Raw genomic sequence first — 15722 nt, 5'->3', positions numbered from 1 at the left:
CCTTCACTGCGTGTTTATGTTTAATTCCCTTTAAAGTCCCCAAGGACAATGCAACAATGTGGTAGAATAAGAGTTAGGAGAGGCATTGGACACAAGGATCCTTGATTCGCAATAATTCTATGTGACAAAGGCACAGCTGCCGGTAGCACACTAAGTTCAGAGCTTTTTGAAGTAGCCTTGCAGAGCGCTTTGTGTGCGGATGGTTTACGGCTTATGTAAAATCTCTCTGAGCCAAAACTTGTGTTGTTCGCGTGGGTGTAGGAACTCACATGTGGAGACCTTTGAGGTTCCCCTCTGGATTTTTCTAAGTTAGTACATGCCTTTCCTTTCCATTTACAGAATGAACAATGGCAGTGAGATGGTGGGGTATTGTGTTGTGTTTGTGTTAGTTATGAAATGTTCATGTTCGGTCTGGTCTCCGCAGAGTGTTTTAAAATCTAACAACATAAACAGACACGGACTCCTTGTGTGTGTGTATGTTTCCGCATAGTAGTGAAGAATGACACCGTCCTTCACCCTTTAGTCAAATATTTTTAAAAATGTGTTAAAGATTTTGTAAGCTTACTACGTAGTTGTGCTCGGGATCAATTTGTTTTATGTGTGATAATAACGCAATGAAACATGACAAATGTGCCAACAAAGAAGCTGTCATATAAAGAAATTATGAACATGCAAAAACAAGAGAGAACCAATTAAACAATAACGTATTGGACCCTATTTTAACGATCTGAAACGCAAGTATCAAACGCGAAACACAAGTAATTTTCTGCGCGGATCTCGGGCGCTGTTGCTATTATACCGGCGGGATAAACGACTCTTGCGCCCGGCGCAAATCTAAAAGGGGTTGGTCTGAAGTCGCTACATTACTCATAGGTGTGGTTTGGGCGTAACGTGCAATAAACCAATCATAATAATAATAATAATTCATTACATTTATATAGCGCTTTTCTAGGCACTCAAAGCGCTTCACATGGAAGGGGGAATCTCCTCAACCACCACCAATGTGCAGCATCCACTTGGATGATGCGACGGCAGCCATAGTGCGCCAGAACGCTCACCACACACCAGCTTACTGGTGGAGAGGAGACAGAGTGATGAAGCCAATCAGTGTATATATATATATATATATGGGGATTATTAGGAGGCCATGATGGACAGAGGCCACTGGGCAAATTTGGCCAGGACACCGGGGTTACACCCCTACTCTTTCGAAAGACATCCTGGGATTTTTAATGACCACAGAGAGTCAGGACCTCGGTTTAACGTCTCATCCGAAGGACGGTGCTCTGACAGTATAGTGTCCCCGTCACTATACTGGGGCGTTAGGACCCACACAGACCACAGGGTGAGCACCCCCTGCTGGCCTCACTAACACCTCTTCCAGCAGCAACCTGGTTTTCTCAGAAGGTCTCCCATCCAGGTACTAACCAGGCTCAGCCCTGCTTAGCTTCAGTGGGCAACCAGTCTTGGGCTACAGGGTGATATGGCTGCTGGCAATCAGAGCGTCATCTCACATTCCCTTTAAGAGCAGGCACGCTTGTTCCATGGAGGATTGCTACACTGTAAAAAAAGTTACTGCTATTTAATTAAACAAATTATAGTAACAATATTACACATAATATTTTTGAGTAGTTAAGGCTTGATTTCTTTCATGGAATCTACCTGAATAAATCATGTAAAATCCCCTTAATTTTTTAGTCTATGATACAATGAATTTAATATTTTTGGTGAAATATGCTTTTTTATTTTAAGGTGAAAAGTGTGTGAATTAGAGTGAATGGAAATAACCTGTTTATATTTGACTTTGAGTTATATTGCATTATTAAAAGACTGTATGCCGCTATAGCACATAACAAAACTTGTTACTGCACTAGCATTATAACAAAGTTTATGCTCAACAAACAAAGCTAAATTCTTCAGAGTAATATGTACATGTAGTTATTCACAACCTTACTATAAGCCCTACTCTTCAGCAAATTGGTAACGATCAAAACTTCAACATAATAGAAACTCTTTCAAATGTCAAACATAACTGAACATTAAACATTAACAGATGTTTCCCTTTACTCAAAAACACTTAAAATAACACTTAATTTCAATATTTCCTCTCCATTACCAGCCATGTGCAAAGCATGCTGGGAACTACCAATGGTGTCTCTAAATAAAACCACATAATTGAGCTAATTCTCTTAAAATAAATTGGTAGCCCTTTTTCCTTAATTTTATCAGCTTAATCGGTTCCTCAGTTCAAGCCTCAAAATTGTGTATGTTTCCTTAAAAAATTAGGAAAATGTATCTCTTGGTTTTATTAGTGAAATGTTCTCAATGTTTTCTATACAACACTGAACCGCAATTTTCTTAATAAAATATACACAATATTTTTAATCATCACCTTCAATTTTTTAATGAAAATTACAAGACTTATGATTCATTTTTTACAGTGTATTATAACGGCGGATTTGCCAAACGCACGCCAGGAGCGGTTCACAGCCGAGGAGACCGGCGTTCTCGTCAGGGCAGTGAAAGACAGAGAAGTGGCGTTGTATGGGGATGGGAGAAACCCACCCAAATTAGCTTCGGTTAAACAGGCGTATAATAATTTGGGTAAATGTGTAAGCTAGATGTATCTTCATGGACACCACAATGATTTCTCACGTGTGTTAATATTTTTCCTTGTAATAATGTATGATTTGCAAAAATGGAACTGCTGCGTCTGTGTAGACGAGAAAAGCAAAGTGGCCATACATTATGGCCAAGTATGCGCCCTTAAAATAGCATCTGAATAACACGCTACTGACAATTATACTAGGTTTTTCCAGGCGGAATTGTTTTCTGGAACTGCAAAATAGCACCAGGGAAAGTTTGCTGGAACACGCCTCCTCTTTTCGCTGAACCCTACCCCAGGAGTGCAATCATTCCCTAATTTACCGACGTGAGTCTGTGGAGGGAAAAGTCCGGTGTGTGTCGGGTGCAAAATAGGAATGATACATGCGTCAGTGTACAGTCAATTGCGCTGGGTACAAGATTATTCTTGATCCAAGATCCATTATGTTGAAGTCAATATATGCTTTTTCCTGTGAGCATTTTGTTTTTCTAGAATTTTTTTTTGCATAGTAAAAAAAACCCTGCATCTATAGCTTTGCCTTTTTTAACCAAATAATTTTGTCAGATAAATACCTTAACCAAGTTTAGTGTTTTGCTCTCCCCTAAATATACCAAATATTTTCCTCATGTTTTGATGGTTTAACCGAACTTGTAGGGTCATTAAAAACAAATATTCCCTTTGGCCACTACTGTATCTCCACCGAAAGCCATCAGCATGTAATCTCAATAAAAATGCCGGAAATGTTTTAAAAAACAGCACAGCAAACCCACAGAATAATTATACGCCTCACAGATGTCGGACGCCCCACCAAGCCGATGTTTCAGCCGTAAACTTCATTTACATAGTCATGGGACAGTCAGAGCGAGTCTGGGCCGCGTCTCTCAGCGGGCGTTAGTGTTAACAGTCCCGGCCACGCGAACCTCTGCTGAGTTAATGCTTTCTCACGGCCTTGCTGGTGAGTTTCTTCTCGCACCGAAGAACTGACAAGCTTTATTGGAAGGCATTTTTACTGCTTGGAAGTCATCCAAACTTATTTCTCACAAATTGTTTACCGTGGTGGTTGTGCAGCCGAGCTATTTTCTGAAGTTCTTCTACACTTAAATGACTAATAAAATGACTAATTACATATTAAAGCAGAGGCAGAACAGACTGTGTTTACTGAAAGTAACTCCACTTCTCACTCTAGCTGTGCATAAACACATACTCTCAATGGCAAGCCCCAGAGGAGTAAATACACTCATATGCATTCAAAGGGGAAAGATAGTAAACAAATTGCATCCTATTTTTAGCGAGTCTGTTTGTGTGTTGTTTGTGTGCAAGCTTCATGTGACAGGGAATTGAAAAGAAATGTCAGGGGCTTTATTCTTTATTCTGTGACTCCTCTTCCATTCTGAAGCAGTGATTTGACAGAAGGTGTAAAAAAAAAAAAAAAAAGGTGTAGTCGTTTTGATTACAAGTTATTATTGACTAAAGGTCCGTTCACAGCAAGGACGATAACTACAACTATAAACTATACAACTATAAGTCCACACTACAACTATAACGATAATGACACAGATAAACAACATAATTTGAATCATTTTCGGAATATTTTTTTTCCAGCTTATGAACGATAAAAACATTGACAGCCAATAAGAATCCACCCGACTTTAAAGAGCATTTAAAGCGGCGGAGGACAAAATTATTGTTTGTTTGTGGTTGCACTTTATTTTACAGTACGTGCACTTACGTAAAAAGTACTGGTTAATATAGGGTAACGGGTTAAGGTTAGGTTTAGGGTTAGTACCTAGTTATTACCCAGTTATTGCAATTACAATAATAAGTACAAAGTATGTACATGGGGAACAGGACTGTAAAATAAAGCGCTACCGTTATCGTTAAGAGTTAACTTTGTAGTTATTTTAAGCCCGGGACACACCAAGCTGATGTCAAAGAACTAGCGGAGACGAAAGCTGTTTTGTCACCTCTCGTCGGCTGCGTCGCGGCCAAAAACTGCACTTGAACACATCAGAAGGACTAAAGGTGTCTGTCAACTAGCATGTGCGTTCTGCACCTGCTTGCAAGTCTATAGCAGGTATTAATAGTATATTTTCGTCATTCAAAAAGGGAAACTGAAACTAAGACTGCAGATATACAAACGTAAACAAAGCAGCGTTTGCTTTGATTTTGAATATCAATCGCGCTGATCACTTTCTTCATTCCAGTCGACTCATGTTATTATGAAAATATTCCTGCATTTGATTGTTTAGGTAAGATGACAAAATTATAACAGCGGTCTGTCTGTACCATCTTGACTTCTTTGCTCGCTTTCCCTTTTATTCTCGTACACTGATTCGTTCGCTTGGCTGAACAGCCAATCACAGTTCTCTCTCTCACCGAAGGCCAGACGCCGATTCAACATGCTGAATCGGCCCAAAAAACCCAGACAGTGTCCGACTAGAGCCAATGCAGCTGAACACACCGAAAAAACTAAGCTGACCCGACCGACGCTCAAAAACGGCCCGACTGTCGGCTTGGTGTGTCCCGGCGTTTAGACACAGTACTGATAGAGTTACTTTATCTATTTTTTGCTTCAACTATGAAATTTGTTTCAAACAAAGTCAAAGAACAATCAACCATCATGTGTAGTAATGTTTTACACTGAATGAGTCAAATGAGGTTTGAGTGAATGACACAATGAATCACTTTGAAAAAAAAAAAAAACGTAATTTACGAGCATTTCAATACACAACTTGCAGAAAGCATTACTAAAAAATCCACAAATAAAAACACTGAGATTCTATCTGGAACACAGACAAGCAGAGTGATACAAACAGTGACAACTCCCAGTGTTGGACTGTATATCAAGACTCTTGGAACACAAATAAGAACACAAATTGGAAAATAAATTGTATAATATCAACTAAATTACATTCCAAACACAACATGGCCAGCTATTTTTTTCAGATTTGCTCTGCCAGAGAAAACAGTTTCAAAAGAAGCCAAAGTAGGAAGTGTTGCGAACACAGTCAACAGACTGATCCAGAACTGTTCTACAAAAAACCAGCACTTTTGGAGTATTGCCTGTCCAATCAAACTAGTGGACTGCTAATAACTTTCGCAACCTACAAATGTAAGGAAAACTAGATTTATTTGTGGAGGCAAGCTGTTTGAATACTTAAAGGGATACTTCACCTCTGGAAAGATGAATGTGTATTTAAAATGGGTCATTTATGTAGAAGAAATGTGAAATTATTTTTGAATTTGGAGCTTTCTAGACTGAGAAAAGCCAGAAAATGTATTTTTGACTTATGTGGATGAAAGACAACAACTCCCAGAATGCACTTGCTTCGCTGCCCTAGGAGGCCACACCTACCTTTAACAGAGCGCAGTAGTTAAACAACAAGTCTAGGCTACTAGTGAGTCTCTGTGATGAGTCTGCCCGGGATTTCGAGATCGCCCAAAATGTCCGGGATTCGGCTTTTGCGTTCTACAGTCGCCATTTATCATGTTTACTGTGGCGAGCAGGTCGAGTGAGGGCCGCGGGAAAACGACACGAGTCATGTTTACTGTGGCGAGCAGGACGAGTGAGGGCCGTGGGAGAACGACACGAGTCATGTTTACTGTGGCGAGCAGGACGAGTGAGGGCCGCGGGAGGACGACACGAGTCATGTTTACTGTGGCGAGCAGGACGAGTGAGGGCCGCGGGAGAACGACACGAGTCATGTTTACTGTGGCGAGCAGGACGAGTGAGGGCCGCGGGAGAACGACACGAGTCATGTTTACTGTGGCGAGCAGGACGAGTGAGGGCCGCGGGAGAACGACACGAGTCATGTTTACTGTGGCGAGCAGGACGAGTGAGGGCCGCGGGAGAACGACACGAGTCATGTTTACTGTGGCGAGCAGGACGAGTGAGGGCCGCGGGAGAACGACACGAGTCATGTTTACTGTGGCGAGCAGGACGAGTGAGGGCCGCGGGAGAACGACACGAGTCATACTGTGGCGAGCAGGACGAGTGAGGGCCGTGGGAGAACGACACGAGTCATGTTTACTGTGGCGAGCAGGACGAGTGAGGGCCGCGGGAGAACGACACGAGTCATACTGTGGCGAGCAGGACGAGTGAGGGCCGCGGGAGAACGACACGAGTCATGTTTACTGTGGCGAGCAGGACGAGTGAGGGCCGCGGGATAACGACGCGAGTCATGTTTACTGTGGCGAGCAGGACGAGTGAGGGCCGCGGGAGAACGGCACGAGTCATGTTTACTGTGGCGAGCAGGACGAGTGAGGGCCGCGGGAGAACGACACGAGTCATGTTTACTGTGGCGAGCAGGACGAGTGAGGGCCGCGGGAGGACGGCGCGAGTCATGTTTACTGTGGCGAGCAGGACGAGTGAGGGTCGCGGGAGGACGGCGCGAGTCATGTTTACTGTGGCGAGCAGGACGAGTGAGGGCCGCGGGAGAACGACACGAGTCATGTTTACTGTGGCGAGCAGGACGAGTGAGGGCCGCGGGAGAACGGCGCGAGTCATGTTTACTGTGGCGAGCAGGACGAGTGAGGGCCGCGGGATAACGACGCGAGTCATGTTTACTGTGGCGAGCAGGACGAGTGAGGGCCGCGGGAGAACGGCGCGAGTCATGTTTACTGTGGCGAGCAGGACGAGTGAGGGCCGTGGGAGAACGACACGAGTCTTGTTTACTGTGGCGAGCAGGACGAGTGAGGGCCGTGGGAGAACGGCACGAGTCATGTTTACTGTGGCGAGCAGGACGAGTGAGGGCCGCGGGAGAACGACACGAGTCATGTTTACTGTGGCGAGCAGGACGAGTGAGGGCCGCGGGAGAACGGCGCGAGTCATGTTTACTGTGGCGAGCAGGACGAGTGAGGGCCGCGGGATAACGACGCGAGTCATGTTTACTGTGGCGAGCAGGACGAGTGAGGGCCGCGGGAGAACGGCGCGAGTCATGTTTACTGTGGCGAGCAGGACGAGTGAGGGCCGCGGGAGAACGACACGAGTCATGTTTACTGTGGCGAGCAGGACGAGTGAGGGCCGTGGGAGAACGGCACGAGTCATGTTTACTGTGGCGAGCAGGACGAGTGAGGGCCGCGGGAGAACGACGCGAGTCATGTTTACTGTGGCGAGCAGGACGAGTGAGGGCCGCGGGATAACGACGCGAGTCATGTTTACTGTGGCGAGCAGGACGAGTGAGGGCCGCGGGAGAACGGCGCGAGTCATGTTTACTGTGGCGAGCAGGACGAGTGAGGGCCGCGGGAGAACGACACGAGTCATGTTTACTGTGGCGAGCAGGACGAGTGAGGGCCGTGGGAGAACGGCACGAGTCATGTTTACTGTGGCGAGCAGGACGAGTGAGGGCCGCGGGAGAACGACGCGAGTCATGTTTACTGTGGCGAGCAGGACGAGTGAGGGCCGTGGGAGAACGGCACGAGTCATGTTTACTGTGGCGAGCAGGACGAGTGAGGGCCGCGGGAGAACGACACGAGTCATGTTTACTGTGGCGAGCAGGACGAGTGAGGGCCGCGGGAGAACGACACGAGTCATGTTTACTGTGGCGAGCAGGACGAGTGAGGGCCGCGGGAGAACGACGCGAGTCATGTTTACTGTGGCGAGCAGGACGAGTGAGGGCCGCGGGAGAACGACACGAGTCATGTTTACTGTGGCGAGCAGGACGAGTGAGGGACGCGGGAGAACGACACGAGTCATGTTTACTGTGGCGAGCAGGACGAGTGAGGGCCGTGGGAGAACGGCACGAGTCATGTTTACTGTGGCGAGCAGGACGAGTGAGGGCCGCGGGAGAACGACGCGAGTCATGTTTACTGTGGCGAGCAGGACGAGTGAGGGCCGCGGGAGAACGACACGAGTCATGTTTACTGTGGCGAGCAGGACGAGTGAGGGCCGCGGGAGAACGACACGAGTCATGTTTACTGTGGCGAGCAGGACGAGTGAGGGCCGTGGGAGAACGACACGAGTCATGTTTACTGTGGCGAGCAGGACGAGTGAGGGCCGCGGGAGAACGACACGAGTCATGTTTACTGTGGCGAGCAGGACGAGTGAGGGCCGCGGGAGAACCACACGAGTCATGTTTACTGTGGCGAGCAGGACGAGTGAGGGCCGTGGGAGAACGACACGAGTCATGTTTACTGTGGCGAGCAGGACGAGTGAGGGCCGCGGGAGAACGACACGAGTCATGTTTACTGTGGCGAGCAGGACAAGTGAGGGCCGTGGGAGAACGACACGAGTCATGTTAACTGTGGCGAGCAGGACGAGTGAGGGCCGTGGGAGGACGGCGCGAGTCATGTTTACTGTGGCGAGCAGGACGAGTGAGGGCCGCGGGAGAACGGCGCGAGTCATGTTAACTGTGGCGAGCAGGACGAGTGAGGGCCGCGGGAGAACGACACGAGTCATGTTTACAGTGGCGAGCAGGACGAGTGAGGGCCGCCGGAGAACGACACGAGTCATGTTTACTGTGGCGAGCAGGACGAGTGAGGGCCGTGGGAGAACGACACGAATCATGTTTACTGTGGCGAGCAGGACGAATGAGGGCCGCGGGAGAACGACACGAGTCATGTTTACTGTGGCGAGCAGGACGAGTGAGGGCCGTGGGAGAACGACACGAGTCATGTTTACTGTGGTGAGCAGGACGAGTGAGGGCCGCGGGAGAACGACACGAGTCATGTTTACTGTGGCGAGCAGGACGAGTGAGGGCCGCGGGAGAACGACACGAGTCATGTTTACTGTGGCGAGCAGGACGAGTGAGGGCCGCGGGAGAACGGCACGAGTCATGTTTACTGTGGCGAGCAGGACGAGTGAGGGCCGCGGGACAACGGCACGAGTCATGTTTACTGTGGCGAGCAGGACGAGTGAGGGCCGCGGGAGAACGACACGAGTCATGTTTACTGTGGCGAGCAGGACGAGTGAGGGCCGTGGGAGAACGACACGAGTCATGTTTACTGTGGCGAGCAGGACGAGTGAGGGCCGCGGGAGAACGGCACGAGTCATGTTTACTGTGGCGAGCAGGACGAGTGAGGGCCGCGGGAGAACGACACGAGTCGTGTTTACTGTGGCGAACAGGACGAGTGAGGGCCGCGGGAGAACGACACGAGTCATGTTTACTGTGGCGAGCAGGACGAGTGAGGGCCGCGGGAGAACGGCACGAGTCATGTTTACTGTGGCGAGCAGGACGAGTGAGGGCCGCGGGAGAACGACACGAGTCGTGTTTACTGTGGCGAACAGGACGAGTGAGGGCCGCGGGAGAACGACACGAGTCATGTTTACTGTGGCGAGCAGGACGAGTGAGGGCCGTGGGAGAACGGCACGAGTCATGTTTACTGTGGCGAGCAGGACGAGTGAGGGCCGCGGGAGAACGGCACGAGTCATGTTTACTGTGGCGAGCAGGACGAGTGAGGGCCGCGGGAGAACGGCGCGAGTCATGTTTACTGTGGCGAGCAGGACGAGTGAGGGCCGCGGGAGAACGGCGCGAGGCCGGTGGCGTGATGACCGATGAGCGGCACCCGTGAGACGCACCGGTCTCGTATCTCTCACGGAGGAGCGGGAATTTTCTTAGCAATGTTAAAACGCACATCAACCAATCACTTGTTTAGCGTAAACACTACATTCAGATTCACCAATCGGAATGAATTCAGTTAGATTGAAACAAAAGCTGTGCATGTAAACAATGAATGGCGACTGCAGAAAGCAAAAGCTGAATCCAGGACATCGACGGCCGGACATGTCCGGGAAAAAGAGGATGGTAACCCCTACTACTCAGCTTTCTCCACAGAACAAGAGCCTGCTAGCTTAGCTTCCAAAAAAAGATGTCTGACACTGTGTGTACATTCTGTGAGTGAGATCCCACCCTCTGTGGGCGGGTTGAGAGCATGCGGGACAGCCCCTACTACTGGCTGTAGTCTTTAGCCTCTGGCCAAAAAATCCTCCGATGATGCAAAATGACGATTTTTGCGTCATCGGAGGATTTTTTCCAGACAAAAAATACATAAATCTCTCGTCTCAGGGGGATATGAGGGTGGAAAGCATGGTAATTCGAAAATACTACAGGTTTTCTACTAATACAAAGCTTAATGCTAAATCCTGAAGTATCCAAGAACATTCAAACCGTGAAGCATCTGCTCGAGGACAGACTCCGCCCACACGCTCTTCTTGATTTTTGATTGATTTTGTCGCATCTCGTAGTCGTGTCGTGTCTGGTGTGAACACGGTGTGTAATAGCATCTTTAATCGTGCAGGTTGCGTGTGTTCGTCCTACCTGAGCAAAAGGGCATGGGTGCGCTCCAGTGACCATTGAGCTGGCAGGTTCGTGAGGATTCGCCCTTCAGTTGTCGACCACCCGTACAGATGTAGCGCACTGTGGCACCAAATGTGAATTTGTCCCCGCTCAGCACTCCATTAGGAGGAGATCCAGGATGCCCACAGTCCACCACTATACACAACACACACGGGAAAAAATTACTGGATTGGCAAACACTCCTTCAGTACACATTCACAAGTTCAATATGATTATAATCAATTCAATTCAATTCACATTTATTTGTGTAGCGCTTTTCACAATACACATCGTTTCCACATTACAATTTAGAGTGATCTGTTATCAGAGGTAACTGTCTAAGTTATGTATTTCAGAAATGTACATATACAAAATCACAATTAGTGAAAAATGTATTAATTTAAACAATGAGCTCATTGAAGTAATGAATACTTGTTTGTTAACAAATGATTATAACATTTAGAAGAATGTATGATTCAGAGCTTGCGTCATCTGAAGTCATGCAGGAGTTGGCGCCGTCACTTCATAGGTGTTTTATTAAAACATAAAAAACTTGAAACAAAGCTGCTCTTAACTTTTAATTATATAATCGCTCTAGTTGGTCTCAATGAATACGGCGGTAATTCAGCTTCCTGTGAGCGTTTAGATCAGCACTTTCTGAAAGTTTCTTCCTAATCTGTATTTCAGACCTCACTGCTAAAATTTAAATATTTTAATCAAAATGAATGCATATCAATGAATGAATTAATATGATTTAATTAAATGTAATAATTTATCTTAATATGGTATTAAAAGCAATGAGCCTTTAATGTGCACAGAAATGTAATAAAGCTAACATAAAAATATATATTTTTTAACATGCTTCAGATGTAAAACAACAGAAAAGCTTAAACAAAGGGGCTCAACTGTGCATATATATTTTTGCATGTCAGCAGAAAAGCTGTGAACACATAAATATATATAAATAAAGCATTGAGTAAATCTCATTACCAGGTGAGAAACAAACACTTTTCATATAGGACTGCAAGTAAGCGTCAGCATTTTTATGCAGAACGTATCTCAGATCACTTAGGTATTCAAAGAGCCTTGCAAATGGAGTTAGGATCACACATGTAAAATTACAGGAAAGGTTATAGAAACACAAAGCAAAGTGGCGACTGGGAGAAAGGGCATCTCTGACAGCAGGGAGTCTTGTCAGGGCGAAATGTAAGCTTAGGCCCCGTCGACTTCGCAGCTGCTGCTGATCGTGTCTCACTGAGCTGTAGACGGACCGAGGATGTGCTGTGTTTTAACTCTCACATAATAAAGCGGGGATCAGATAATTGCTAATCTGTGTTCCACCTGTCCCTCAATTACAACCACTGATCTTAAGCAGCAGGAAGAGGGTCGTGCAACTGATTCCCCTCAATTACTGGAAGGAACAGGTGATTAGCAACACAATGCCACTGCCAAATTTTCATTGAAAGATGCCAGAAACATACCGATACACTCGGGCAGCGGTTTGTCCCACTGACCCGTGGGCTGGCAGGTGAGGACGGGGGAGCCAAACAGGTAATAGCCGGGGTTGCAGTCGTAGAAAACCACCGTGCCAAAGGTGAAGTTTCCGTGCTCGATCTTACTCTGCCTGATGGAGTTGGCTGGAATCCCAGGATCAGAGCAATTGACAACTGAATAAAGAGAAGAAAGGGAGAGGACAGAAACAGAGACATGTTATTTGGCAGAAGCACTAAGCAAGTGACTTCAGTGGAAACAACTAGGTCAGATGCTCTAGGCAAGCAACGCATAGAATGAGAATCTGCCATTCTGTCACAGACATCCACTCAAAAAAATGACTGATAGGACATGATAAAAAATGCTGGATCTTTTTAAAAAAGTGACATAGGACTAATCGAGACTGTAATATGAATATATATATATATATATACACTCACCTAAAGGATTATTAGGAACACCATACTAATACTGTGTTTGACCCCCTTTCGCCTTCAGAACTGCCTTAATTCTACGTGGCATTGATTCAACAAGGTGCTGAAAGCATTCTTTAGAAATGTTGGCCCATATTGATAGGATAGCATCTTGCAGTTGATGGAGATTTGTGGGATGCACATCCAGGGCACGAAGCTCCCGTTCCACCACATCCCAAAGATGCTCTATTGGGTTGAGATCTGGTGACTGTGGGGGCCATTTTAGTACAGTGAACTCATTGTCATGTTCAAGAAACCAATTTGAAATGATTCGAGCTTTGTGACATGGTGCATTATCCTGCTGGAAGTAGCCATCAGAGGATGGGTACATGGTGGCCATAAAGGGATGGACATGGTCAGAAACAATGCTCAGGTAGGCCGTGGCATTTAAACGATGCCCAATTGGCACTAAGGGGCCTAAAGTGTGCCAAGAAAACATCCCCCACACCATTACACCACCACCACCAGCCTGCACAGTGGTAACAAGGCATGATGGATCCATGTTCTCATTCTGTTTACGCCAAATTCTGACTCTACCATCTGAATGTCTCAACAGAAATCGAGACTCATCAGACAAGGCAACATTTTTCAAGTCTTCAACTGTCCAATTTTGGTGAGCTCTTGCAAATTGTAGCCTCTTTTTCCTATTTGTAGTGGAGATGAGTGGTACCCGGTGGGGTCTTCTGCTGTTGTAGCCCATCCGCCTCAAGGTTGTGCGTGTTGTGGCTTCACAAATGCTTTGCTGCATACCTCGGTTGTGACGAGTGGTTATTTCAGTCAAAGTTGCTCTTCTATCAGCTTGAATCAGTCGGCCCATTCTCCTCTGACCTCTAGCATCAACAAGGCATTTTCGCCCACAGGACTGCCGCATACTGGATGTTTTTCCCTTTTCACACCATTCTTTTTGTAAACCCTAGAAATGGTTGTGCGTGAAAATCCCAGTAACTGAGCAGATTGTGAAATACTCAGACCGGCCCGTCTGGCACCAACAACCATGCCACGCTCAAAATTGCTTAAATCACCTTTCTTTCCCATTCTGACATTCAGTTTGGAGTTCAGGAGATTGTCTTGACCAGGACCACACCCCTAAATGCATTGAAGCAACTGCCATGTGATTGGTTGATTAGATAATTGCATTAATGAGAAATTGAACAGGTGTTCCTAATAATCCTTTAGGTGAGTATATATAAATAAAGCATATATAAACCATATATATATATCCACATGTATTATATAAACAAAAACTTTTATGTTAGATGCGATTAATCGTGATTAACCGATTTGACAGCACTAATATATATATATATATACACTCACCGGCCACTTTATTAGGTACCCCATGCTAGTAACGGGTTGGACCCCCTTTTGCCTTCAGAACTGCCTCAATTCTTCGTGGCATAGATTCAACAAGGTGCTGGAAGCATTCCTCAGGGAGTTTGGTCCATATTGACATGATGGCATCACACAGTTGCCGCAGATTTGTCGGCTGCACATCCATGATGCGAATCTCCCGTTCCACCACATCCCAAAGATGCTCTATTGGGTTGAGATCTGGTGACTGTGGAGGCCATTTTAGTACAGTGAACTCATTGTCATGTTCAAGAAACCAATTTGAAATGATTAGAGCTTTGTGACATGGTGGAAGTAGCCATCAGAGGATGGGTACATGGTGGCCATAAAGGGATGGACATGGTCAGAAAAAATGCTCAGGTAGGCCGTGGCATTTAAACGATGCCCAATTGGCACTAAGGGGCCTAAAGTGTGCCAGGAAAACATCCCCCACACCATTACACCACCACCACCAGCCTGCACAGTGGTAACAAGGCATGATGGTTCCATGTTCTCATTCTGTTTACGCCAAATTCTGACTCTAACATCTGAATGTCTCAACAGAAATTGAGACTCATCAGACCAGGCAACATTTTTCCAGTCTTCAACTGTTCAATTTTGGTGAGCTCTTGCAAATTGTAGCCTCTTTTTCCTATTTGTAGTGGAGATGAGTGGTACCCGGTGGAGTCTTCTGCTGTTGTAGCCCATCCGCCTCAAGGTTGTGCGTGTTGTGGCTTCACAAATGCTTTGCTGCATACCTCGGTTGTAACGAGTGGTTATTTGAGTCACTGTTGCCCTTCTATCAGCTGGAACCAGTCTGGCCATTCTCCTCTGACCTCTGGCATCAACAAGGCATTTCCGCCCACAGAACTGCCGCTCACTGGATGTTTTTTCTTTTTCGGACCATTCTCTGTAAACCCTAGAGATGGTTGTGCGTGAAAATCCCAGTAGATTAGCAGTTTCTGAAATACTCAGACCAGCCCTTCTGGCACCAACAATCATGCCACGTTCAAAGTCACTCAAATCACCTTTCTTCCCCATACTGATGCTCGGTTTGAACTGCAGGAGATTGTCTTGACCATGTCTACATGCCTAAATGCACTGAGTTGCCGCCATGTGATTGGCTGCTTAGAAATTAAGTGTTAACGAGCAGTTGGACAGGTGTACCTAATAAAGTGGCCGGTGAGTGTATATATACTGTATATACAGTATATATATATTATGCATACATATTATATATACCTTCTAAAATATAATATAATAAATACCTACAGTATATATATATAATGATTTTAATATAAAAATAATATTATAAAGAAATTAAACATTTATTTTTGTAATATAATATATTTTTCCATATAATTCAGCTCAAACTGTGTTAGTATCATGTATCACACAGTTGCATGCAGTAATAAGTCAGTGCGCAAATGCAGAATGGCATATGCAGAACATGCAGTCTAGATCAAACTAAATATATCCGCATAACATTTTAGTATAATAACAGTACAACGTTGTGTTTCCTTACCAGGCATCATTAATGACAATTTTGTT

At 45.9% G+C, this 15722-nt stretch overlaps 1 protein-coding gene across 2 annotated transcripts in view; it reads right to left on the bottom strand.

Annotated features, from left to right (window-relative positions):
- Positions 1-15722, bottom strand: part of csmd3b (CUB and Sushi multiple domains 3b) — a 246350-nt gene that overhangs the window by 48423 nt on the left and 182205 nt on the right. For both annotated transcript variants that reach the window (XM_056249475.1, XM_056249476.1), the window contains 2 exons: positions 12360-12545; positions 10861-11034 (listed from right to left, as the gene is read on the bottom strand). In XM_056249475.1, coding sequence (XP_056105450.1) covers positions 10861-11034; positions 12360-12545 — 360 coding nt within the window. The remainder of the gene's footprint in view (positions 1-10860; positions 11035-12359; positions 12546-15722) is intronic.

Source organism: Rhinichthys klamathensis, unplaced genomic scaffold, assembly GCF_029890125.1.
Source record: "Rhinichthys klamathensis goyatoka isolate OS25496 unplaced genomic scaffold, OSU_Roscu_1.1 h1tg000060l_1, whole genome shotgun sequence".
In the NCBI taxonomy this organism is placed as follows: Eukaryota; Metazoa; Chordata; class Actinopteri; order Cypriniformes; family Leuciscidae; genus Rhinichthys; species Rhinichthys klamathensis.
Note: the sequence above shows the minus strand (reverse complement) of the source record. Positions and strands in the feature narration are given on the sequence as shown.